Source organism: Oryx dammah, unplaced genomic scaffold, assembly GCF_014754425.2.
Source record: "Oryx dammah isolate SB20612 unplaced genomic scaffold, SCBI_Odam_1.1 HiC_scaffold_11222, whole genome shotgun sequence".
NCBI classification, from domain to species: Eukaryota; Metazoa; Chordata; class Mammalia; order Artiodactyla; family Bovidae; genus Oryx; species Oryx dammah.
Genome location: NW_024080615.1, coordinates 239,185 through 266,866, shown reverse-complemented (window position 1 = coordinate 266,866; position 27,682 = coordinate 239,185). Strand labels below are relative to the sequence as shown.

General features: G+C 41.5%; 1 protein-coding gene across 1 annotated transcript; it reads left to right on the top strand.

The window, feature by feature from the left end:
* Nucleotides 1–631: 631 nt before the first annotated feature.
* Nucleotides 632–27,193, top strand: LOC120861065 (alpha-N-acetylgalactosaminide alpha-2,6-sialyltransferase 5). The gene is made up of 3 exons (XM_040236737.1): nt 632–1,110; nt 9,043–9,150; nt 22,340–27,193. The coding sequence occupies exons 1-3, from the start codon at nt 632–634 to the stop codon at nt 22,569–22,571; spliced, it is 819 nt and encodes a 272-aa protein (XP_040092671.1). The 3' UTR covers nt 22,572–27,193.
* Nucleotides 27,194–27,682: the final 489 nt, after the last annotated feature.

The window sequence follows — 27,682 nt, the reverse complement described above, 5'->3', positions numbered from 1 at the left end:
AGGGCATGTGTGCACTCGATGAGCTTAAGGCTTTCTTCTCATTTCTGAAGGTGGACCAACTCAGTTTCTCGCTCTCTCCCTTTAAAATGGGAGAAAGAATCCTAACTGTCATTTCAAAATTATGGCATCTGAGGGGTTACAATTTGCGTGTCTTTTCTCCTATGATTTTTAGACCATGCCTATTTAGGAGAAATATATTTGTACAGCATCCAAGAACACTGATATATGCTTAACTTCCAATCAGGTGAGTCAAGAGCATCAAAACCAGTGTCAGAGCACATTGTAGTATATAGTCTTTTCTTCAACTTAGGGGTAACTTTGGATTCAGAAAGACCTGAATTTGAAAGCATGACTTCATTACTTGCTAGTTATGTATCTGAGCATTTTTTTTAAAATGTCTCTGAGCCTTGGGGTATCATTATCTGTAAAATGGCAGTCACAGCAAGCTTGTTACATTGTTATGACAGTCTGATATGTTAATATCAGTGAAGCCCAGACCCCCACGTTTGACAGGTCACTGCTGGCTCTTTTCCTGTTGTCCAGTGCTCCCTGACACCAGTCTGATGAGGTAATAGCATCAGCGGTATATTTTGGCAAAAGAGGGAGGAGAAAAAAGAGAGGCAGCCCCCAGATGCAGGGAAGTGACCTGCTGGTCACAAGAGAGCATTTTCCACTGATGGAGTCCTCCCTCTCCTTCCAGCCCCTGAAAATGCACTGCACGGACTGCGCCCTGGTGACGAGCTCCGGGCAGCTGCTGCGCAGCAGGCAAGGCGCCCAGATTGACCGGACTGAATGTGTCATTCGCATGAACGACGCCCCCACGCGTGGCTACTGGCGGGACGTTGGCAACCGCACCAGCCTACGGGTCATCGCGCATTCCAGCATTCAGCGGATTCTCCGCAACCGCCACGACCTGCTCAACGTCAGCCAGGGCACCGTGTTCATCTTCTGGGGCCCCAGCAGCTACATGCGTCGCGACGGCAAGGGTCAGGTCTACAACAACCTGCAGCTGCTGAGCCAGGTGCTGCCCCGGCTGAAGGCCTTCATGATCACGCGCCGCAAGATGCTGCAGTTCGACGAGCTCTTCAAGCGCGAGACCGGCAAAGACAGGTGCGGAGGCGAGGGCAAGAGGCGGCACGGGGGCGGGCTAGGGCGAGCAGACGCTCTCCCTGGCTGGCCAGCTCACCAAGAGCGAAGCTTTTTTTTTTTTTTTTTTTAATGCTTATGTCAGATAAGCTTCTTTTTCTTTAAATTTTTAATCATTTTTTTAATTGAAGTGTATTTCATTTACAATGTTGTAGTTTCAGGTGTATAGCAAAGCAGTTGAGTTATATGTGTGCTCACTCCTGTCTGACTCTTCATAACCCCAGGGACTGTAGCCCACTGAGGTTCCACTGTCCATGGGATTTTCCAGGCAAGAATACTGGAGTGGGGAGCCATTTCCTACTCCAGGGGATCTTCCTGACCCAGGGATTGAACCCACCCTCTCAAGGCTCCTGCCTTGGGAGGCACATTCTTTACCACAGAGCCACCTGGGAAGCCCAACTCAGTTTTGTGTATATATGTGTATATATATATATATATAGAGAGAGAGAGAGAACATATATATGTATGTATATGTATGGAGAACATATATGTTTGTGTATATATATATATATATATATATATGGAGAACAACTATATATAATTTTATATATATCTATACTTATGTGTAATATAAACTTTCTCAGATTCTTTTCTGTTATAGGTTATTACAAGATATTTAATATAGTCCCTGTGCTGCAGTATAAGTCCTTATTGTTTATGTTTTATATATAGGAGTGGTTAATTCCAAACTCCTAATTTATCTCTTTCCCTCACTACCCCTCTTGGTAATGGTAAGTTTTTATTCTAAATCTGTGAGTCTGTCTCTGTTTTGTAAATAAGTTTATTCATTCAGGTTTTTTTTTTTTAAGATTCCACATGTAAGTGATATCATATGATATCTGTCTTTCTCTGACTTACTTTGCTTAATATGACAAGCTCTAGGTCCGCCCATGTTACTGCCAATGGAATTATTTATTCTTTCTAAAAGCTCTTGCTTAAGGCTTTTTGTTATGGCCCTGCCGCTCATGCTGTAGACAGAGTTCATCTGTAGGGTCCTCCTGGAGATTGGACTGTTTAAGTTGAATTTATAGGCAGAGTGAAGAGAGTATTTATGTGGATAATTCAGGGCCATATCCCTACTTTGGAGGAAGAGGTGACACTGCTGCTGACATACATTGGTAGTGAGGGCAAGATAATAGGTTTCTTGCATTTTATTTCCTCATGTGAACACTAACCAAAAAGAAGTGCATAGGGTTGTTTTTCTCTTCAAAGGCAAATATTTATTCAGTCAACAGATACTTATTAGTACCTGCTATTTCACTGCACCTGATATGGGAAATACATGTAGTCAAAAATAAGGCAGATGTAGAACCTGCCCTCCAGAAATATAGTCTTCTAGGACGGGCAGATATTCACCAAATAGTGGCCAATGTGTTAGGTCTTGTGAGGGGAAGAAAATGGTCCTCTGACCTGTGGGACAGGGAGACGGGCTGTAGTCTAGGGCAAGGCTTACCAAACTGTTAGTTACAGATCCGTGATGGGACACAAAATGCATGCAGTGAGTCACTATAAGATTTTTTTAATATAATAGAAAGAATGGAATAGATGTAATAAAAGACAATTTCAGCATTCATTCCCCACAGTAAGTAAGGAAAGTATTATTTCATGAAATAAAATTTGTTTCAGTTTTACACATAAAAATACACATATACAGAGACATCTTTTTGATGTGATAAATTCATTTTAGAAGTAGATAGGGATGATGATGGCATAACTGTGAATATACTAAAAAGCACTAAATTATGTGCTTTAGAAAACTATGAAATGAAAACCATGTATAATACATGTGAGCATATACACTCAATCACGATGTAAAATGTATTTCTTACTGTAAGTCCAAATCTTTTGAAAAGCACTGGTCTAGAAGATGAGGATCTGGTAGAAAGATTTTCTCCCAAAGATGTATTTAAGCAGAGGCCACGGTCAATAAGTATTTATCCAGGTAAAGAAGAACCTGAGAAGCAGAGAGAAAAGTGCCCTTATGGGTATGAGAAGGTGAGAAGTGAGAAGACTTACAAGGGGTTGGAGAAGAGTCCCTATGACTGTGGGCAGGAGGGCTGGTGGTGAGGTGGCATGGTGGGCATCTGGAGAGTAGGCAGAGATAAAGGGTGAGGAATCAGCTAAATCTCAGTGAAGAAAAAGACAGTTACAGGTATCAAAAGGAATAGTGTGGTGTACACAGTGAACAGTGCGGTGTCCAAATACACAGCTCTGGGTTGGAATTTTGACTCTGTCCCTCACTAGTTGCATAGTCTAGGACAAAATAGCTAACCTTTTAGTAACTTCACATGTGAAAAGCACACAGTGACTAGGCTTCATAGGACTGGTCTAATGATTAAATTTTACTCATTTCCTCAATTCTAAAAACATGTACTTTTATAATTAATACACATTTAATGATATAACTTACCCCTTTCCTAACAAAAATCGTTCTTGAGCCAATTTCTGATAAATAAAGAATTTGTTGTTGTTCAGTCATTAAGTCATGTTCAACTGTTTGTGACCCCATGGACTGCAGCACACCAGGCTTCCCTGTCCTCCACTATCTCCCAGAGTTTGCTCAAGTTCATGTAAATTGAGTCAATGATGCTATCCAACCATCTCATCCACTGCCACCCTCTTTTCCTTTTGTCTTCAATCTTGCCCAGCATCAGGGTCTTTTCCAGTGAGTCAGCTCTTCACATCAGGTGGCCAAAGTATTGGAGCTTCAGCTTTAGTGTCGGTCTTTCTAACAAAAGGTGCTGTTCAGTCGTTCAGTCACTCAGTCATGTCCGACTAATTGGGACCCCATGGACTGCAGCACACTAGGCCTCCCTGTCCTTCCAATGAATATTCAGGGTTAATGTCCTTTAGAATAGGCTACTTAGATCTCCTTGCAGTCCAAGGGGTTCTCAAGAGTCTCCTCTAGCACCACAATTCAAAAGCATCAATTCTTCAGAGCTCAGCCTTTTTTTATGGTCCAGCTCTCAAATCCGTATATGACTACTGGAAAAACCATAGCTTTGACTACATGGACCCTTGTTGGCAAAGTGATGTCTTTGATTTTTAATACATTGTCTAGGTTTGTCATAGCTTTCCCTCCAAGAAGCAAGTTTCTTCTAATTTCATGGCTGCACTCACCACCCTCAGTGAATTTGGAGCCCAAGAAATAAAGAATAGGAAGTTCTAAATCCTTTGGGCTAGCTTAAGCAACTCATTATGGAGAACAGTCTTAAAGAAAGAATAGAGCTCACTATCCTCAAATTCTTTGTTGGGAAGAGCTTTCTTTTTAAATCCTGGAAATCTCTGTGATCATTGGAGGGCTGGTCAGGCAAGAGTAAGTATGATTTCTGATGGAATGAGAAGAGCAGGACCCAGCTGCTGGCACTGTGGCCTCCTTCCATAGAGGTCCAGGTGACTAATTCCATGGTTAGCCCAGTCAGTAGATCACACAGGGGATTTTGTCATCATCACACACTGTCATGAAATCCAGTCATTCATTATCTTTTAAAAACCACAAATAAGACAGACTGTTGCTCATTTGTATGAGTTCTTTAATCAAAAGAGCATTTTATAAGAGGAGAATGAAGGAAGTTATTTACAGTTTCAATTTCTGTGTTTGGAAAATTCAAAATAAGTAAAAACACTCTCTTCAATAGAAAACACTTCTCTTTTGAGTTTAATGGTTGTTTGCTAGATTTAAATATTCCTGAAACACTGCTGCAGTGTTAGCTATATCAAATAATTACACATTGCTCTGGATCTTCTTGGGGTTTCCCAAGTGGAGCTAGAGGTAAAGAACCTTCCTGCCAATGCTGGAGACACGCAAGAGACACACAAGACACACGGGTTCAATCCCGCGTCGAAGGATTGGGTCGGAGGATCCCCTGCAGGAGGGCGTGGCAACCCACTCCAGAATTCTTGCCTGGAGAATCCCATGGACAGAAAAGCCTGGTGGGCTATAGACCATAGAGTTGCAAATAGTCAAATGTGACTGAATCAACTTAGCCTACACATATGCTGGATCTTCTTAAGGGATTAAGTTGATAACTTCGAGATTAGTCATTCCATCCTGATTCTCCTCAGACCTCTAGGAAACAATCTCACATTAAGACATAACCCACTCACCAAATTCATTAAATTCTGACCAGTGAAAACCTTTTTTGCAGTACGCAAGAAGTAAGGGTTTTCCAGGTGGCTCAGTGGTTAAGAATCCACCTGCCAACTCAAGAGACACAGGTTTGATCCCTGATCTGGGAAGAAGAGCAGTTAAGCCTGTGTGCCACAGTTACTGAGCCCAGGCTATAGAGCCTGGGAACTGAAGCTACTGAGCCCACATACAGGTTGCAACAACTGAGCGCATGCTCTGCAATGAAAGAAGTCATAGCAATGAGAAGCCCAAGCACCACAATTAGAGAGTAGCCACTGCTCTCTCCAACTAGAGAAAAGCCTGTGCAGCAACAAAGACCCAGCAGAGCCAAAAATAAATAATAAATAAATAAATAAATATTTTTTGTGAAAGTGAAGTCGCTCAGTCCTGTCCAACTCTTTGCGACCCCATGGCCTGTAGCCTACCAGGCTCTTCTGTCCATGGGATTTTTCCAGGCAATAGTCCTGGAGTGGATTGCCATTCCCTTCTCCAGAGGATCTTCCCAACCCAGGGCTAGAACCCAGGTCTCCCACATTGTAGACAGACGCTTTACCATCTGAGCCATTAAGTATACTTAGAAAAAAGAAGCTGATCTTGTACTGACTCAATATTTGTATGTGTCCATATTCTTAATCTGTAGTGTACCCCAAGCTGAAAGAACAAAGTCAAAAACAGCCCTTTAGGGCAAAACTATTTCTGTAAACTAAAACACAAAACATTTAGTGTCTAACAGTATTGCCTGTATTATGCTTTTCTTGAAACCTAACACAGTAGCATGGATTAAAGATACACTTAGTATGGAATATCTGATTTTGCACATCTCATGATCTGGACATTCATTTCAGGCTAATATTTTGAAGAAATGGGATAATTCAGTAGATTCTGGTTTATGGAAGTTTCACCCTACTTAAAAGTAAAGAAAAAAGTGGCTCAGAAACAATCTGCAATTAAGAAGCATGACAAATGACATAGATGGCCAAATGGTATTCTTTGATATTAGAAAGTAACTGTACTTGAAAATAACTTTATAATTGAATAAGGGTACATTAGGAAAATATGATTCAGAACCAATATTATAGTAATTAGATAAAAGAAGCATAAATGAAATAACTGCAGGAAGAATATTTCCATAGAGATTATAAATGAGATTCTGGTGGAGCAGAAAGGCCTTTAATTGTAATTTAGTGTGCACTATAGAATTATCAGCTCAGTGTGTTACTTCATCATATAAAAGAATATCTGATCATTTTCCCTAATAAGCACATGACAGCTCTTCATATTCCTTCATTACAGCTGATTAAGTGTAAAAACAGTAGACATTCCTTTGCTGGAAAAAGAGTTTGAATCGTTTTAGACAGACAGTGCAGGGCAGCTGAATGTCTGTAGCTTGTGATCTTTTCCAAAAGGCTATTATTTTGCAGGTCTGGGGAATTTTAAGTGGCACTTTAAAGAAATCTTCATATTGGTTTCTTTAGTCCTCCATTTTGTATTCTCCCCATTTTTACCCATTAAACCTTTTACTGTAGAGTCCCATCCTCCTATATTTCAGAATGTGGCTTGTGATTTCTACTACATCACACAAAAGAAAGTCAAAATTGTGGGGAAGTTTCTGCCACTGGGAAAAAGCCCTCTTGATGTTTCCTACAACTTGAAATCATAGGGACACAGGTGTGATTTCTGGATCAGGAATCTGTGGATATCAATAAGCTGTCATTCTCTTCCTGGGCCCCACATTCTCCTGCTTATTCACTGACCTAGTTTAAGTCTAGAACAATTGGCCATCTCAACGTCACAGCCTTGGTGAAGACGAGGCATGGCACGCCCTTCCCTTCCCCTCCCCCACTCAGCTCTGCTACCCCCTCAGTCCCAAAGGCCTTAGGAATACATAGTCCTGGTGAGAAAGAAGTGGGACCGTTAATACCTGTGTAGACTGGAGGTCCCAGAATTTTCTCATTACTTCCCTAACTACTGATGATGGATTCTACGTAAGAGCCAGTAGCCATGTTAGAAGGATATCAGTTTCTTTGTGTGTGTTAAAAAGCACTGAGAGTAATGGCTGAATTATTTACTTAATTTGCTCCCAACTAGCAATCAAGAGAGGAGGAAGGGATCTTGATGTATCAACATCCCAGACTTTATGCTTCTTATGATGTTGTCTCTCTTAGTCTTTGAAATTACAAGTTGCTCAGGAAGATAGAGCTTCCCATGCCTGCTTTCTGAATAAGAAATCAAGACTCAAAGAATAGTAGTAACCTGCCTCAGGTCATTCAGCTGGTGAATGATAGAAACTAGTAAGATACAAATCTGTGTTATTTCCATCTTGAGAATCTTTAAAATGTACTTCCTGGGATATTACTGGATCAGGATACAATAGAATGGAAAATAAAAATGAGTAAAAGAATTAAGAAGTAGAAAGTTGAAGCCATGAGCTCAGGAATGACTAAATTATCCATTCCTGTCAAGTATGTGATAAAACAAAAGACTTCTTAAAACACCTTTTTTGATTGTTATTCCTTATGTGAAATGGAGATAATGCAAACTGCTTGACAAAAACTCTTCCTCCTTAAAGAGGGGTACTATGCAGTGCCAGTAGAAAAGCTTTTCTGCAGCTCCACTATTCATATCACATATGGTGCTATGGCTGGGCAAAGTCAGGCAGTCTGACCTTGGGGATAAGGTTTTAAAACTGGCTAATGAGGCCTACAATAAGCACTGGGGAAAAAAATAAAAATAGCAATCCCCAAAGAATTGAAATTAATATCCACAGCAGCATAGCATGGTGAACCAAGTCATCCTCACAGGTCAACTGAGACCTTGATGCTATGTCTCCACAGTTACCCTTGGACTCAGCATGTGGTTAGAGCTCAACACAGATGTTTGAATGGGTAAATGAATGAATGTTGAAACCCACCAATGCAATCCTTACATTCTGTCAATTTTTGGTTCTTCTAATAAAAATTTTCATAGGGCTCTAACTCTTTTGATGGAAAATAAAGCAAATACTCAATTAAACATAAGCATTCCTATGTCTTCTTCCTCTGATCATTAGTCCCTTCCTAAATGAATGGACTTCTTTTAAGGAAAGACGTTCAGTCAAGATTTGGGTGTCATAGTCTAGTTAAAGGCAAGCTTCTACCCTACAACCATTTGATTGATCAATCAATCAATTGGTAGATAAAGACCAATAAAAATGTATTTATTCATTTTAATAATCTTTTCATTATCCACCCTGCTTGGAGAAAAAAGAATATTTATAGCTAGTCAAATATTCTAGTTAAAAAAGATTTGACACATGAGGATTGTAGCCTTACAAGAAATTGAGTGGTGGGACTTCCCAGGTGGTCCAGTGGTTAAAATCCACCTTCCAATACAGGGGACATGGATCCTATCCCTGGTTGTGAAATGAAGATCCCACAAACCATGGAGCAACCAAGCCCTCATGCCACAAGTAAGATCTAATGCAGCCAAATAAATAGATAAATAAATTTTTTTTTAATTGGTAATAACTTGCACATAAACATTGATCATGACTACGTAGACGTCCTTTAAGAACCCACCATAAAGGAACATTGACATCATTTACCATTGTATCACGGAATATGGTGGTATTGGTAACATATTGCTATCTGCTAAAGTTCTGGCTGTTTATCAAATGGAGAGAGAGAGTGTGTATGTATATCGTCATCCTTGTTCCAGATAAGATTTAAGATGGAAGGGGTATAATGATCACTTTACCAGCTTGCAGACTAAACTATCGTTCCTTCCAGGAAGATCTCCAACACTTGGCTCAGCACTGGCTGGTTCACGATGACAATAGCCCTGGAACTCTGTGACAGGATCAATGTTTATGGCATGGTGCCCCCAGACTTCTGCAGGTAGGATTTATTCTGCACACATAATTCATCAGCAGTGTTATGCAGTGTTTATAAATATCTGATTCCAAATATCAACCACGAGACATGTCTTACTGTCTTTTTAAAGCAATTAATTAACATGTCCCAAGTCCTGGTTCTAGAAACAACAAACAGCATTTAATTATGTGATATAAAATATTGAAAGTTTTTTGTTTGTGCTGCTGTAGAATTAATCCATCTTGTGGGCTTCATTTATCCTCTGAATATTTATCAACCAAAAGTAATGCAATAATTGGTATAATATTAACGATGAATGGCATTAAGAAATATTAGTTTTATTCTCATTTGAAAGGAATGTGGTGATTTTTAATGAATTAAAGAGGGCAGTTTCTTTGACAGTAGGCCTGTTTCCTAAAATTAAAATATTCCTCTGAGTCTCTTTCCCTTTCCACATCAGCAGCCTCAGTTTGTGCTTCTAAGACCAAAAGCACAGGCATAATTATTTTGATGTATCGCTTTGAAGGAAACAAACATACATCTCTGTTGCTACCTTAAGTTACCTCCTGGCATGTGCCCAGACAGAGTTTGCTATGTACTCAGAGATGCACTGAGAGACGTTCAGGGCCTGATTTGTGGAAGCCTGATTGAAAATCCACCTGTAATCTAGAGGAGTGGTGCCAATAAATTCAGAAAGTTTCCTAGCTCTCAGGCATGCCTGCTGACCTGCACATGGACTCAGTTCTGATCTTCAAATGGTAAAACCTAGGGTAGGAGGGCATTCTCAACTTTTTCATTAAAATTTATACTCACTGATATCTTCGTGTGGGGCTGGTGGCTCAGTGGTAAAGAATATGCAATGCACGAGACACAGGAGACACAGGTTCTATCCCTGGGTCAGGAAGATGCCCTGGAGGAGGACCGAGCAACCCACTCTGGTAGTCTTGCCTGGAAAATCCCGTGGACAGAGGAACTTAGCAGGTTATAGTCCAGGGTCACAGATCAGACACGACCTAGCACTTGAGCAGGCATGCATGCATACCTTCATGTGTTTTAAACCTAACAGCTTCTCAGAGGCCATGGATCTTTGGATAAAATCTACAATTGGGAGGTTAGAGGCAAGGATGATTAAGCATGATGAAGTAGGCATCATGCCGTTACCGCTTTGCCACTTCCCTCCCATCCTTTTTAACCCAAAGACAACACAGCAGCAGCACTAATGTATATGTAACAGTCAGGTCACAGAGAAGGAAAGGCATGGATAGAACAGGCCTGTGAAATCTTCTTGGACTCATGAATCCCCAGGGAAGACATAATGTAGTAAGGAAGGATATGGAGTCTGTACTCAGATGGCACAGGTTCAAAGCCCAGCCCCACCACTTACTAACCTAGTGTGACCTCGAGCAGGTCACTCAGTCTCTCTGTATCTCAGCTTCGTTGCCATTAGAAGTGGATGTGATGATAATAACAGATGCTGCCTCATAGGTTTGTTGGGAAGATCTCCTGGAGGAGGGCATGGCAGCCCACTCCAGTATTCTTGCCTGAAGAATCCCAGACAAGAATACTGGAGTGGGCAGGAATACTGGGCAGAGGAGCCTGGTGGGCTATAATCCATAGGGTTGCGAAGAGTCAGACACGACTAAAGAGACAGCACACGTGCATGCACGTAGGGTGGCGGGCGAATTAAATAAGTGAATACACGTAAGTGCTTGGAGCAGCGCCCAGTACATGACCAGAGTGAGCGTGGACCCTCACGCTCTTCCTCACCACTTCATGCACTGGCTTTGTTTCCCCCTTTAACAACCGCCATGCAAAAAGTTAGGTTGGATGGTGTTAAAAAAAGCAAACTGCCTCCTCAAACCAACAGGCCAGCAAAGGCAGTGGCAGCATCCCCTTCGGGCATGCCAAGAGCCATCAAAGCTGATGGTTAGATGGCAGATGTAATTATGTAATATTGCCGTTAAGATGCCAAAGAGAAAGAGTATAAATAAATTGAAATGTTAATGACTTAAAGTGTTCAAGGAAATATTCCATTTATTATGGAAAACAAATGAAAGGCAAGTTAACTTGTCCTTTCTCTTACTCAGAGTTAGTTCCTCACAACCTAGTGCTCGTGGGATGGGAGCAATTTCTGGAACGACACTAGTAAGGAAGTCCAGATACGCCCATGCACCGGATGGAATTGCCACCCGCTCAGAATTTGTCCCTCAGTCACCATCCCAGAGGTACCATAGGTATTCTCACAAGATGCTTTTGGCAAAAATTCTTCAGGAGGGTCCCTACCCCGAGCGTCCTTCTGGGGAAAGTGGAGAGGTCTGCTGGGTGACTTCTGGTGCAGAGGGTTAGGCTGGAGATAGCATCCTCTTCAGTCCCAATGCCTGTTTAGAAAGGAAAAGAAGGAAAGACCAGGAGCAGCACAGACTAATCCCAAGTTCCTTTCCTCTTCATGCCCTGGACACTTGGATTGAACCACCAGGCACCCAGGTCCCAAATGGTGGAGGCTCATCTGCAAGATGGGGATGAGAAAACAATAATAAAAAGTGAATGGGTCATGGTGAGGATTAAATGAGATCATGGATGTAGAATGTTTGACACAGTGCCTAACACAGGAAAGATTATTAATGTCATTCATGTTATTAATACATTATACTATAAGAGATACAAACTATTAATAATTATTAATATTATCTTAAGGACTCAGGAGTTTCCCAGAAAGGTACAAGGAATTTTGAGGGTGTTCAAAGAATAGGCCACAGCTCTTGCTTTCTAAAGGGTTACAATAAGCCTCATTTGCCAGGAAATCTAACACAGCAGAGCCACTTGTAGTTAAATGTCTCTTGCAAACAACATCTGCCACCAAAGAATGAAAATGCAACTTATAAGTTAATCTTGCTACTGGCCTGACCATTCCCTGTTTTGTCCTGACTTTGAAAGAAGCTAAGAACTCTAAGGCTAGCAGAGTATGTGTATCATGAGTTCTAGGGCTTACAAAAGTAAAATATCACAGGAAAGGTGAGATAGCAGACCTATGCTGATTGAGCCCACCAGAATATAAACGCCTAGAGGGCAGAGACTTTTGTGTGTTGGGATCGCTGTTGGAGCCGTGGTACCCAGGACAGTAGATAGGTACCATCCTGGCCTATAGCAGATGCTTCATACATACCGAATGGATAATGGCCCTGCCCATTGTCTCTCATGCTGTAGTAAAAGGGTATTTAATGGGTGAACATAAGCCATTTCTGCCTCTCAGAAGCTATGTGACCTTGAGAAAGTTATTGAGCCTCACTGAGCCTTCGTTACTTTGGGCAAGTTACTTTGACTGTCTACCTCAAGCCTTAGTTTCTATGTCTGCATGATGACAGCAGTAGTACTTACCTCCAGGGTTTATGTGATAATCCCATGAGATAATAGATGAGAAAGGCATGGCACAACCTTGCTGTATGCTAAGCATGGATAAATCTACCAAGTGAAAGGATTCGCTCATCTGCACTTGTGGATACCCATGAGTACATTTTAAGAAGCTGTTCAGTAAGTGCTAAAAAGTCAGTGGGAAGGACCTGGCTCCTGGAAGGGGAAGGCATTGCGAGCATGTTCAGTTGTGCCTGACTCTTTACAACCCCATTGACTGTAGCCAGCCAGGCTCCTCTGTCCATTGGATTTTCCAAGCAAGAATACTGGAGTGCATTGCCATTTCCTTCTCCAGGGGATCTCCAGACCCAGGGATCGAACCCATGTCTCTTGCGTTGCAGGTGAGTTCTTTACCAACGAGCCACCAGGAAAGGCCCTCACACACTTCTAAAGAGAATCTGATCATCACTTACTCATTGCCAAGGAAATTGAGGCACAGAAAGACTAAAGATTGGACTAATTCTGCAGTCATTTCCATCAGCTTAGCATGGCAGTGACCCAAAGGGAATCAATGTCGCTTGCTGAATGCTGGGACATATAGGGAGGGGGGTGGGGTAGGACAGAGAGTAGAGGTCTAAATTATATCCTACGGAGCAGACAGCTGAGGAAACCCACGAGTGCCTGACTTCTAAGAAGTGTGCATAGACTATCCCCTACAGGCCTAGAGCTGTCATTGTCTTCCAGTTCTCCTGCAGGTCTGGCCTTCTCACCCCTCCCACCCAGAGGCGCCTGACTTACTTCCAGAGAAAGTAAATCCCAAGGACAGAGAAACCTGGTGGGCTATGTCCATGGAGTCATAAAGAGTCAGATACAACTGAACACCCCCATAATGCCTTCCCTTTCTAGCAGCCAGGCCCTCCCCACAGACCGATTGCCATTTATTGGCCAGAAAACTTCTAGTAGCCACTTCTAGTATTTCAGGCGCATGGATTCCTTGGGGAGAATAATAACCCTATGTTCATATTTAAAATCACAAATGGAGGCAATGAATGTGTAAATGACCATGTTGGCAGATGAAGGACATGTTATTCAAAACCTGGCAGTAACTAACACTGATTAAAACTCATGTGACTGGTGTGCAACCGTTTCCTCCTCAGTTTGGTGCCACTGTAGCCTTCTGACTGCTCTCTCCGACTCTGGTCTCTTTCCTCTAGATAACCATCAAATCGGCTCTGTCACCAAAACCCCTCAGTAGGTCCCCACAGTTTTTAGAACAGTGTTCACACTCCCTAGCTGAGCACACAAGCCCTCAGGACCTACCCTCTGCAGCCACTTTAGTCTCATCTCCTGGCTTCTTCAGTGAAGGCTCAGTGGGTAAAGAATCTGTCTGCAGTGGAGAAGACTTGGATTCGAACTCTGGGTTGGGAAGATTCCCTAGAGGAGGAAATGGCACCCCATTCCAGTATTCTTGCCTGAAAACTCCCATGGACAGAGAAGCCTGGTGGGTTACAGCACATCCACAGGGTCACAAAGAGTCAGACACAACTGAGCAACTAAGCACACACACATCTCTATTCACACACTTATTTTAGCCACAATGAGGAACTTAAGAAGGAGCTCACCTTGTGCACACCTGTCCCTTTGCCCTTATCTTGAAATGTCCATCCCCTCATCCTTAATCTGGCTGATTGCTACTAGTTTTTCACTGTAGTATTAATGGCTGATATTTTTCTACACATACCAAGTGCTGGCCCTATGCTTACTGTGAATACATGTGCCATTTCATTGGACCTTGATGATAATCCCAGGAGGTAAACATTTTCCATATGAAGCTTGAGGACATGAAACAGCTGCCAAAGTTGTAGGGCAGGAAAGTGATGGAGCTGCGATTTGAATTCAGGTCTCCAGGACTCAAAAGGCAAAACTCTTAACATCTCACTCCAGTGCTTCAGAGATCCTCCTCCTCCAAGCTTTCATTGACTTTCTGTCTGGGTCAGACCTCACCTAGGCCCCTCCTGGGGCCTCTGCCACCTCCTCCTCTGCTCACCTCACTGGGTGATACATTCATCTTTTTCATCAGCCTGTGATCTCCTTAAGGGAAGTGGTCCTATCTCAAGCCACGTTTGTCTCTCCAGTTCTTGGCACTTTTTCTGGCACATAGTGTGTATTCAGTATTGATTAACTCAATGAATAAATAAAAACCTTTCTTTCCCTGGCAGTGTTTAGGAGACTAATTCTATATTTATTCCAAGATCAAAAGTGCCAGGTGAGTGAAGAGTATAATTAACCAGTGGCAAATTCAGATTTCAAGGATCCAAAGAAGTCACTGGTAGCCACCTGTATCATTCTCAGCCAAGGCCAGCACTGGTCCTCAGAGAGAGGTTCAGGCATGAGGCATCAGTCTATTCTGCCTCTATCACTCCGACTGCAGGCTCATCAGTGTTCAGAAAGCTGGAGAAAATTAATGTCATGTCTCACCAGAGACAGCCTCAAAATATATTATTATGTGGATGTGGACCTTTAAATCATGCCATATCCATATAGGAAGGCAAATCCATTCTCTCTAGATGGACTATAAATTGCAATGAAAAAGATCTGTTATCATTGCTTTCCAAACCAAGTTATGGTGAGTATTTTTAATCCCATTTTCCATTGTAAATTATTTGTGATAATAATGAGCCAAGCATTTAAATTCTACCTAGTAATCTTATTTCTGATCGTACTTAACACATTACCAAGTTTACAACTCTCTGTTACCCATCATTTCTTGAGTATTAATTAGCAGAGTAATGACTCAGAGTGATCACTGTCATGGAACTAAATTAATATCTCATCCATAATGTGAAGGACATCTCAAAGGTATCGTGAATATCAGAGAGTTGATTCTGCTAGAGTTATTAGCTAGTGAACATTAATAAAGCTGCCAGCGTAACAGGGCAAGTTCCTACCTGGCAACAGTCCACCACGTAGATGCTTACAGAGGATGGGTATGGAATATAATGCATCCGTGTGGTTCACATTTTATGAAGTGAACTTAAAATCAATTGTTGTATTTTTTCATAGATGTTTAACTTTTCCATAATTTTTTCTTTTATCTCTGCTATAATTTGACCAAATCTTACTGGTCACTGGGTGTTCTCATTACCTTCCTCTGTCCCATGGGTGCAATGTTTCTGAGGTGCCTGAGTGGTTGGTAGTGGATACAGGGTTCAGATGACTCACTTGTCCCCTTTGATCCATGAAGGGTGGACAGCTACAGGCTCTCAGTGTTTCCTGTGCCCCAGAAACACAAGTACTATTCCACTTCAGGTGTGCTGCAGTTTCCTTCCAAAAGAGGCTGTGAGACAAGAAAGCGAGGCAACAGAATGAAGGTGTCTCATGGGGCTTCACAGGCCAGGAGCTGTGTGAGAAGGCCTGTTAGGGGAACACTTTCTTCTGAATGCTCTATAGTGTCCAGAGCAAGCCAGTTTCAGAACCACCAGGACACTTGACAGATGTTGATTCAACTCTATTCTTCAAAGTTTGCCTGACTACCTGCCAGGTCAGTGCAGTTCAGTCGCTCAGTCATATCCGACTCCTCGCGACCCCATGAATCACAGCACGCCAGTCCTCCCTGTCCATCACCAACTCCCAGAGTGCTCCCAAAGCCATGTTAATTGAGTCCATGCCTCTGTCATCCTCTTCTCTTCCTTCCCTCAATCTTTCCCAGCATCAGGGTCTTTTCCAATGAGTCAGCTCTTCACATCAGGTGGCCAAAGTATTGGAGTTTCAGCTTCAACATCAGTCCTTCCAATGAATATCCAGGAGTGATCTCCTTTAGGATGGACTGATTGAATCTCCTTTCTGTCCAAGGAACTCTCAAGAGTCTTCTCCAACACCACAGTTCAAAAGCATCAATTCTTTGGCGCTCAGCTTTCTTTATAGTCCAACTCTCACATCCATAGATGACTACTGGAAAAACCATAGCCTTGACTAGGCAGAACCTTTGTTGACAAAGTAATTTCTCTGCTTTGTAATATGCTGTCTGATGCTGCTACCAAGTCACTTCAGTCGTGTCCAACTCTGGTGCGACCCCATAGACAGCAGCCCACCAGGCTCCCTCATCCCTGGGATTCTCCAGGCAAGAACACTGGAGTGGGTTTCCATTTCCTTCTCCAATGCATGAAATTGAAAAGTGAAAGTGAAGTCACTCTAGGTTGGTCATAACTTTCCTTCCAAGGAGCAAGTGTCTTTTAATTTCATGGCTGCAGTCACCATCTGCAGTGATTTTGGAGCCCAGAAAAATAAAGTCAGCCACTGTTTCCACTGTTTCCCCATCTATTTGCCATAAAGTGATGGGACCAGATGCCATGATCTTAGTTTTCTGAATATTGAGCTTTAAGCCATGTGGTACTATATACCATGCCGAGAATACAAGTATGTTTGAAGAGAGTGTCTGAGAGCTCTAAAGAGAAACAAAAGCACCATTCTTTCATCGGGATCTTTAGCCTTGTAGATAATCCAGGCCAAATCCAGAAATCAGGGTCAATCTGGTCATACCCAGAAATGGAAGTATCCACCCTTACCTGTTAATGATAAGCTTTTCATAATTGCAAAGCTTAGCTTTAGAAGATTAAAAAAATGGCACATCACCAACTCCTGCTGCCAGTGATATCAGTGGCTAGAACTGAGTTTAGAAAATAAGCATGGTGACTACAGCCGTGAAATTAAAAGACACTTGTTCCTTGGAAGAAAAGTTATGAAAAACCTAGACAGCATATTAAAAAGCAGAGATATTACTTTGCAAACAAAGGTCCATATAGTCAAAGCTATGGTTTTTCCAGTAGTCATGAATGGATGTCAGAGTTGGACCATAAAGAAAGCTGAGCGCCGAAGAATTGATGCTTTTGAACTGTGGTGCTGGAGAAGACTCTTGAGAGTCCCTTGGCTTGCAAGGAGGTTCAACCAGTCCATCCTAAAGGAAATCAGTCCTGAGTATTCATTGGAAGGACTGATACTAAAGCTGAAACTCCAATATTTTGGCCACCTGATGCGAAGAACTGACTCATTGGAAAAGACCCTGATGCTGGGAAAGATTGGAAGCAGGAGAAGGGGACGACAGAGGATGAGATGCTTGGATAGCATCACCAACTTGATGGACATGAGTTTGAGCAAGCTCTGGGAGTTGGTGAAGGACAGGGATGCCTGGGGTGCTGCAGTCCATGAGGTCACAAAGAGTGGAACACGACTAACCAACCAAACTGAACTGAAGCTCTGATTTGGCAGGGACTTGACTAAATCAGCCGTCTTCAACCTGGCTGCATGTTAGGATCTCCTACATAACTTTATAACATTATTACCTTTTCAAAAAGGGCTTCCCTGGGGGCTCAGTGGTAAACAACCCTCCTGGCAATGCAGGAGACTCAGGAGATTGTGATTTGATCCCTGGGTTGTGAAGATGCCCTGGAGGAGGAAATGACAACCCATTCCAGTTTTCTCACCTGGAAAATTCCATGGACAGAGGAGACTGGCGGGCTACAGTCTATAGGGTCGCAAAAAGACGAACACCACTGAGCACGAGCACTGTTTTTTTTTTAATATTTATTTATTTATGATTTGGTTGTGTTGGGTCCTACTTATGGCACATGAGGTCCTTGTTGAGTCATAGGAGATCTTTCACTGTGGCGTGCAGGCTCTCTAGTTGCTATACGGGGGCTCAGTAGTTGCAGTGTACAGCCCAGTTTCTCCATGACATATCGGATCCCAGTTCACCCCCTGCCCCCCGTCCAGGGATAGAACCCATAGCCCCTGCATTGCAAGGCAGACTCCCAACCACTGGACCACCAGGAAAGTCCCACATTATTATCTTTTAAAATTTTTTTGTTTTGAAAAAGTTTTAGACTTACAGAAAACATTGCAAAAATAGTACAAGAGAGTTTCTGTATATCCTTCATCCTGCTCCCCTAAAGTTAATATTCTGGTGCAGTTCTCAAAAGTAAGACATTAACGCTGGTGCAGTACTCTCAACTAAACCGCAGGCTTTATTCAGATTTCACCATTTTGTTCTACTGATGCCTTTTGTCTCCTCCAGGACCCAATCCAGGCTCCCTTTGCATTTGCTTATCATGTCTCCTTAGTCTCCTCCAGTCTGTGACTGTTCCTAAGTCTTTCCATATCTTTCATGACTCCAACACATTTGAAAAATTCTGCTCATTGCTGTAGGATATCCATTGCTTTGGATTTGTGTGATAGTTTCTCATTATTAGATTGAGGTTATGCATTACTGAGAAGGACGCCGCAGAAGCAGTTGCATCTCATATCAAGAGGTACATGATGTCAAAATATCTTACTACTGGTGATGTTAACCTTGGTCACTTGGGTATGGTGTCATCTGCTGGGTTTACTCATTGTCAATTTACTATTTTTTCCTTTTGTCATTAAATACCTGGGGGGTGCTTTATGCAAATAATCTATTTCTCATCTCCCCCTCCATCATATTCCATTCATTCATGCATCTTGCCTGCAGTAACTACTGCATTATTCTAATGGCGATTTTCTACTCCCTCATTTTTTTCTAGAGTATGAATTGGAATTATACTGCAAGGAAATGCTTTTTCTTCTCCCTCATTTGTTTATTTAATCAGTAATTTATTGAAATCATCATGGACTCATAGATATTTATTCTATTTTACTTTATGGGACTTACAATTCAATATTGCCATTATTTATTTTGATACACAAAACCAAGTCACTTTTTAAAATACCTATGCCTGGGACCCTCTCCAAATCAATTAAACAAGACTCTGTGGAGGTGGAGCACAGGCGTGGTGTTTCTTTAAAACTCCTCCAATGCACTAAACATTAGTTCCTTTATCCTCCCCACCTGGTTTCTCTATAAAGAAAAAGAAAATTCCTTCTTCACATTATTCTGCAGGATTTTGTTCCCACACTGGCCCCTGGGGTGCTGATGACAGGCTGCAGCCACTTAGGGAACAAACTGGCTCTGTAATTACCATAGCCCTCCCACCCACACACCGTCACTCCCTGAGCATCCCCTGGCCCCCACCAGCAACTTGGATGCCAGAATCCTCCCTTCTACAACAGTAGCCTCCTGATGTGGAAATTCTGCTGATTCTTATTGTTGTATTCATTTGGATCAGGTGGAGGGAAAAAACCTATAGCAGCTTATAGAAAGTCAGGTTTGAGAAAAAACTCGAGGAATTATAACCTGAAATTTTCTAAAGGAAGGGCTTTCTGAATGGCACAGTGGATGACAGCTAACAGCATGCTGACAATCTACAGGGAGATTGTTCCTGCAGTTGCTTCGGCTCTGCCTTCTATAATAAATCCCATCAAGCACTTTTCTGCCATTTGGACAAAGTTTTAAAGTGTGGAGACAACCCGCACTTATTTGGACACCTTTGAAACCATAATAACCAAAGATGTAAATTTAATTCTCCCTTGAGGAGATCAGCAGGGAGCCAGATGTGTTTTCATTCAAGGAGATGGTCTTCCTGAATAAGGAAATTGAACCTACAGTGTCCTTTAGCTGGTTTCCAATTTCCCTCTATTCCTAGGTGCCAAATCAATCTCATGATATTTTTAGAAACCTGATTGTTTCTTTAGTCATACTGATGCCAATAATATGCTCAAAACTTAGCTGAATCAGATTTAAAACCTGATGCGTGCTGGAGTAAAAACTCAACACCAAGTCTACTCTGGTGACATGAATTTAGCATGGTTCCCCAAATTATGCCATATGAATCTAGGAAAGATAAGTCTCGAAACTTTTTATTTCTTTTTTATTTTCTTCATACTGGTCAGTTCCAACTTGAATTTTTCCTACCACACACTTTCTGTGTTGAAAACAACTTCTAGTAAAATTTGAAGGGGATTCTAATTTCTAGCGCAATAAATAAGTGAAAGTGTTAGTCACTGAGTCAGGTCCAGCTCTTTGCAACTTACGGACTGTAGCCTGCCAAAGTTCTGTTCATGAAAATTTCCAGGCAAGAATACTGGAGTGGGTAGCCATTCCCTTCTCCAGGGGATGTTCCTGACCCAGGGATCAAACCTAGGTCTCCTGCATTGCAGGCAGCTTCTTTACTGTCTGAGCCACCAGGGAAATAAATAAGTGAACTCTATAATAACTAGATAGGGCGGGATCTGATGTCTTAATATAAAACACAGAATTACTTCCGAGACAAGCATAATAGAGATGCCAAGTATTAACTCAGCATAGCATCCAACCCAGGATGAAGAATGTTTAAATGGCGCATGACAAAAATAAATCTCTCTTCCTGGAAGAACTTTAACCTCAGAGGAGAGGAAGCTCAAAGGTTTATCGCTGTCAGAGCCACAAACTCGACACCCCTCTTGATAAAAGACTTCAATCTCTGACCTCAGTGAAGTTGCTACTCTAAAAGCCATTGTGTATTGATCTCTAAAGAAAGCGAATAGGTATCTAGCAGGATGAGCATCTCTGGGAAACCAAGTTACTGTACTTAGAGTAGAGCCGAGTGCTGGGAGGGGGGCCCTAGGGCATCAGGTGCTGTAAGGTGGTTTGCAGGAAGCTGGGATGCCTTTTAAGAGAAGCCATAAGAGAGACAAGAAAAACTTAGTTTCTGCAGCAAGGCTGGTTGGTGAGTGTAGGTCAAAGTAGGAAGGGTAATCTACTGGGATATCTTGACTGCTCTTGTCATGTAGACTTCAACACGGAAGAGATGGAATGGACTGGCCTAGAATGGAAACTGGTCTGAGACCAGAGCTCTTAGAGGGTGAGATATTTTAGTAATCCAACATCAGGGCGCCAACCACCCCTCATGTTAATCCTGTTCACATTACCTTTAAGAAAGAGCCAGTATTTCTCTTCTGAGGCAGAATATAGAGACAGGGATATGGAGCACTTGCTAGGAATAAGACAAAGGCCTATTCTTGTAAATAGACAAGAAGCAAGTAAACAACAATAGCGTTTCAGAAACCAATTAATGCCATAAGGAAAATAAATGCAGGGAGTTCGCTCGTGGTTCAGGGAAGACTCCATGCTCCCAGTACACGAGGCCTGGGTTCGATCCCTGGTCAGGGAACTAGATCCCACATACTGCAACTAAGAGTTAGTGTGCAACTAAAGATCCTGCTAATACCCAGCACAGCCAATAATAAATATTTTAAAAAACAAAAAGAAAGAAAATAAATCCAAGTGAGATGGAGAGAAGGGGGCAGGCATTGGTTAAGGGTTCTCTGAGGATGATACATCTGTGTCAATCCCCAGCAGTGAGGAGTTAACTGAGGGGGTGTACCAGTCAGGCAACTGCCCTCAACAGCCATGACCTCAGGGGAGGGACCAGCTTGGCAGAGTTGACCACCAGAGAGGCCAGTAAGGTAGGAGCATGCAGACAAGGCTGAGTAGGTTAGGAGAGGCTCTGGAGTGAAGCTAGCTTACACCCTGTAGGCCATGCTCTTAGTATAGCTGGAAGCCTCTGGAGGGTTTGGAGAGGGGTGGGAGTGGGGAAGCAGAATGATCTGTTTTTGTTTTATAAATATTATCATAACTGTTTGTGCTAAACAGATTGTATGGGACAAGAGTGGAAATCAGAACTACAGTTGGGTCTTAGGACTATGTAGTTTCTAAATCCTAAAAGCCTGAATGTCTTACTGCAGATGTTTATTCTCACTGATCACGATGGTCACTGACTTTATTTCACAACCTCAGAACCTCTCTATGTGTATATTGCTTAAACATCAGAAAAGCCATTTGTTGAAATTCATTTAACTTGAAAGTGTAGTTTGTGCTTATCAGCTTATTAAAGATAACATCTTACCTCAATCAGTGAAAGGAGTTTTTTTTTTTTTTTTGGTTTTAATCAGTTATTTCATTTTCTTCCTACAGGGATCCCAACCACCTTTCAGTACCTTATCACTATTATGAACCTTTTGGGCCTGATGAATGTACAATGTACCTGTCCCACGAGCGAGGACGGAAGGGTAGTCATCACCGCTTTATCACAGAGAAACGAGTCTTTAAGAACTGGGCACGGACATTCAATATTCACTTTTTTCAACCAGACTGGAAACCAGAATCTCTTGCTACAAGTCATTCTGAGAATAAACCTGTGTTCTGAGGAATGTGTGTGGCCAGACGGAAATCCCAAGAACCCCACTGTATCAAACATTGGGCCACTGAACTTCCTGAAACACCAGACATGAAAGAGGAACAAAACTGGTCGCAGGAACAGCTTCCTCCTCAAGAGGTACCATGTGTAGATGCCTCTGAGGCATGACTACAAGCTAGTGCAGTTGGTCCATAAGGGAAGATTCCAGAATTAATACATGCTAGTGAGTGTTGTCCCTTTCTAAAGGGGTTACCTTAGGAGCCAAATGCACATTTCAGTGATGCTGCCATGGCAGAAAGTGTGTAGGATCTTTTTAAGTATTGCCTTCGAAACTGAGACATAAACAACTCAACCTTAGATGTATCCCTTTGTAGAAATACCACCTCTAAAGTCATTTTTCTATCAAATTGTATCCTAACCTGAACTATAACCTTTGTTATCTGTTGAACTCTGTATGTGTGATTTATAAAGAGTAGCCTTGAAAATACAGACATGATTTCTGAAGAGTACATCTTCACTTTCATAAGCAAATGCCCAATATTTATTTATTGAGAGTTTTTTAGTGTGCGCTAGGCCAGTATTTTTATAGATTATGATTATGTGGTAATTTATCCCTCCTAATTATTTAATCCTGAATGATAATTGGAAAAGGCCCAGAACTGGGAGATGAACTACCGTGCTCACAGCGCTCATTGTTAGCAAGCAACGGTATATGGCTTGGAAACGTTGTATTGCATTTTTTGAACCCTCAGGCTTCAAGAACAATTATGATATTTTCCAACATGCAGAAATGCTCCAAATGACAATATTGAAAACCAAAAACTGTGTTGTTCAAACAAAAACCAGACCAACAACAGAAACTGAAAGACAGTTGGCTTGGGTAATAATTAATGTAGGACACTTCATTTAAGCCCTAGTTTCCTCTTCTGCAAAGTGATGTCACTGTACCAGAAGACAGTGACGTCACTGAAGTTTCATGCCAGATCTGAAATTCTCTCAATGAGCATCTCGTTGAGCTACATAAGGACTTTATACTTGGAATGACGGGGCTCCTGCAGTCGCAGGAGCCTTATTTTAGGGGGCCTTTTATATCTCCCTAAGGGCTTCCCTGGTGGCTCAGACAGTAAAGAATCTGCCTTCAGTGCAGGAGACTCAGGTTCAATCCCTGAGTTGGGAAGATCCCCTGGAGAAGGGAATGGCAACCCACTCCAGTATTCTTCCTGAAGAATTTCATGAACAGAGGAGCCTGGTGGGCTACAGTTCACGTGGTCACAGAGTCAGACATGACTGAGCAACTAACACTTTCACTTTATATCTCCCTACTACCTAGCTCCCCCTTGTGGTGAAAAAATACCTCCTCCCTGGACCCCATAGGCAAAAATTGATCCCCTGATTCTCTGGTGTTTTTTGTACCAAAAGAGTGAGAGAGAATGTATGTGTATTGCGGCAGTAGCGGGAGGTGGGGACTTTCATACTATTCCCTGTGAACAAGGGAGGCAGGAGGGAGAACTTTCATGCTGTTCTCTGACTACAAGAACAACGAACTACACCTCTGTGAATCTGTGAGAAGAGAACCCAAGATTTTTCCGTTACATGACTCATTTATCCTATGAACTGTTCAGATTCACTCACTGCAAATCTTATATTCACTGCCGTTCCCTGGTCTTCAGGAGTATAAAGGACTTATTTTATTCAAAGCCAAGATCAGCTAGTATGGAAGATTTCAATTATGCAAGTAATATTGTTCAAAAATAGCCTTTTAAAAAATATATCAATGTTTTCTTTACTCATGGCTTAGGAGGAATTAATTTCTCTAATGCCAGATTTGAAGGCACCAGCAAATATTATGTATGTAGACTGACGTTGTTTTACAAAACATGACCTGGTTTGTGATTAAAGAAGGTTTCTCACATTACCATCTTTTCCTTCTCCTTATGAAGTACTTAAATTCCATTCTCTTGAACTAGTACTATTAATTATATGGAGTACTGTTATTGAGATGCAAACACAGTCCAGATACTCATATAGCAAAAACAATATTGGTATTCTTGCAGTGTGGCTTGAGCTGTAAAAAGTCAATACAATTGAACTGTCTGTCCAAGACATATTGGAATGTGTTCTTTAAATTTTCTCAATTTTTTAAGGAGACAAAAGGAATTTTATTCCAGCACAATCTCTTCTACAGCACGAACTCTGAACAAACAATACTTTATGAACGTACTAAAAATCACAAGAACATAGGCCACATTTCCTGTCACTTGAAGAGATTATATTGCTCAGATGTAAATAGCTTCTTTAACAAGTCTTATTTTTATGAAAATTCGGAAAGGCATACTCGGGACATGCAAAAATGTAGCTATATTACTGAATCCAATAATAATCTCAAATGTCTGTTATCTTTAGGTTTTAGGGGTTTTGTTTTTGTTTTGTTTTTTAAGAATATATGATAGCTCCATCTTTTTTGAAACTTTCCCTTCTCAAATACTCAAAGGAGTGTAAATCAAAGGAATTCTGAAATTCCTGGCTTTGTTGGGAAATATTTTAAATCTACATGTGGCTAGGATATGTATGTGAATTTATATTTTTTAAAAATATGGTATAAATACGTAAGAAATCATTATTAGTCAGTGATTTTCTTATAGCATTTAAAGAAAATACCTAGTATTCTGATAAGTTGTGCTATCAGACCTGGTTATGAGCAATTGAACTATCTTGCCAAATCATTTCATGACTATCATTTTTAACACAGTGCAATGCCATTAAAATCAGCTCTGATATAAAAAAACTACAAACCACGTTTACAGACCTCAGTGATTTCAATATCCGATTATATTTGAAGCCTGAGTCATACTCATTATGTTATATACCTTTTCCCTCTCTCCTCAGCTTTGTCATCAGCTTCCTCCTAGCTTTTAAGACCGAAGCAACTCAAAGCCATGGCTGGCCCATCCGTGAGTCTGTTATTTCAACACAAGAACATTTGAATAGAGGCCATTACAATAGATAGCCTTTACGGGCAAGGATACGGGAAGGCACAAACAAAATCAATCACTTCAAATGGCCCATAAAAACAGGAATCTTGCATTTAATATTCTACAGTAAATATTCACCCAAGAAAACATACATTAAAAGAACATTAGGAGGTAAACATTCAGTGAACTGCGTGGGGCCTTCGCTGTGTGATTTCCATTATGGTTAATGGGTGTTTGGTAGCTAAGCCCCTGTGCTTCACTAACCCTGGGATGTGCTCCTAAGGGCCAGACGTAAAACCAGAGCCGTGCAGGAACTTCCAGGGCCCTAAGATTGCAGACTTGGAGCTTCTCTCCAAAAAAAAATAAATGAAAGCAAAACACAGAGTCCTGTACTTAGAAGAGAAATTTCTATGAGGTTCCTTGGAATCCTTAGGTTACCATTGGATATGTGTATCGGATTCCAAACAAGACCACTCAAAACAGATTATCTTTGTTTTCGGAGGTTCTATTTGTTACTGATTTATTTGAATTCCATGACAAGTGGAAGGTTATAACCTCATTTTGAAGTAAAAACTCACCTCAAAATTAAAATTATTGATTTAGATGGTAAGGGTATTTAGAAAGAAGGAAAATGTTGAAATTAGGAATGAGAGTGGTTATTTAAACACATATGTATCTATTTAATAAGCCCAAATATCTGCACTTAGGTAGGAGGGACCTCATTTTAGAAATATACCCTGGATTCCACTGGCATGATGATTCAAGTTGTTAAACGGACCTACTCAGAGAAGGGCCTGTATTCCCACTCTCTGTGTTAGGAGGTGATGTTAACCCGTATGTCTCTCTTTCCTCACCCAATCATGTCTTGCTTGCATCCACACTGCTTCTCTCGTAAACCTCTTTCTGTCTTTGCTGTCATTCTCTCCTGATGTCTTCTTTTGTCTACAGTGTGCTCTTAAACCAGCAGTCTTTGGGGGCTTGTTAAGGTCTTTCTTATACATTTTTCAACTAGAGACCTAACTGGGGAACAGATTTGGGGTGAGTCATGCCAGGGTAATGGTCATAGTAGGTGGGAGAGCTACAGGAACAGGTAGTTCAGAAGTACCATCCTGGTTTCCCCAGGGTCAAGGGAGGAGAAAAGGGGAGGAATTTCAAAATTTGGACATTTCGTACTAAAATCCAGACAGTCCCAGGAAAGCCAGAACAGTGGGCTATCCTATCAAAAGGGCACCTCAATGAGAACTACAATACCAAGGTCTTTGGGGTAAAAGTGAATCAATGGCCAAGGTTGTAGCACTTGCCAGAAGATACTTTGGAATGGAAAAGATGAGAGAGTGTCTACACAGCTTATAAATGAATAGGAGTAACCCTTTTATTCCAGTTCCCTCATCCCCCCACCCCCCATTCAGGGTATTGAGCCACCATAGAAATGAAAAAAAAGGGGGGAGGGGCAATCTTATTTGTTTCTACTCAGTGACCTAATATTATATGCTACCTTGGATTGTCTTTTGTCTTTTTATGCGTGTGTCCTGTTAGTCTAGTTAGATTGTAAGCTCTTTGAGAGCAGGGACTGCTTTCTTCTTTGTCTCTGTAGCCCCATGCCTAGCACAGTGCCTTGCATACAATAGGCGCTCAATAAAGGTCTGTTGTTGATGATGACGTCTTAATGTTGGCCCATTGGATTGGTAGTTGGGATATATCCTTCCATGTAAGAAGTACAAGAGACAGAATAGGTGGTAAAATAGTTAAATTTTAAGTGGGTTTTTATAGGGTCAGTCCTTAAACCTATAACATTTTTAATCAACAGAGTTGACCTAGATTCAGTAGAATAATATTGCTGAATTCATTAGGTTCGCTATGCTGGGTGTTCTGAACTCACAGAATGAAGTTCAGCAAGCTTTGTTTTCTCACTGTTAGTGAGCTGCTCTTAGCACAAATTAAATTTAATATTGACAAATGCTATACCACAAGCAAAAAAGGGAAAAACATTTTGGGCTCTGACTTCTGCGATTCAACTACAAAAAGGAGGCTAAATGAGATGAGTATAGCCTGCCTTAAACTTGACAGCTTAATTAAGCTGCTGAGAATCCAACTGATGTTTACCGAAGGTCTATAAAAATTAACCGTATATTTATCTTAAAAATAAAA

What these genes read in the sequence shown, in the direction of transcription:
- LOC120861065 (XM_040236737.1), top strand. Translation starts at nt 632, where the DNA reads ATGCAGGGAAGTGACCTGCTGGTCACAAGAGAGCATTTTCCACTGATG. An exon ending in CGCGAGACCGGCAAAGACAG is followed by an intron (nt 1,111 to 9,042) that starts GTGCGGAGGCGA and finishes CGTTCCTTCCAG; the next exon opens with GAAGATCTCCAACACTTGGC. An exon ending in GTGCCCCCAGACTTCTGCAG is followed by an intron (nt 9,151 to 22,339) that starts GTAGGATTTATT and finishes TTCTTCCTACAG; the next exon opens with GGATCCCAACCACCTTTCAG.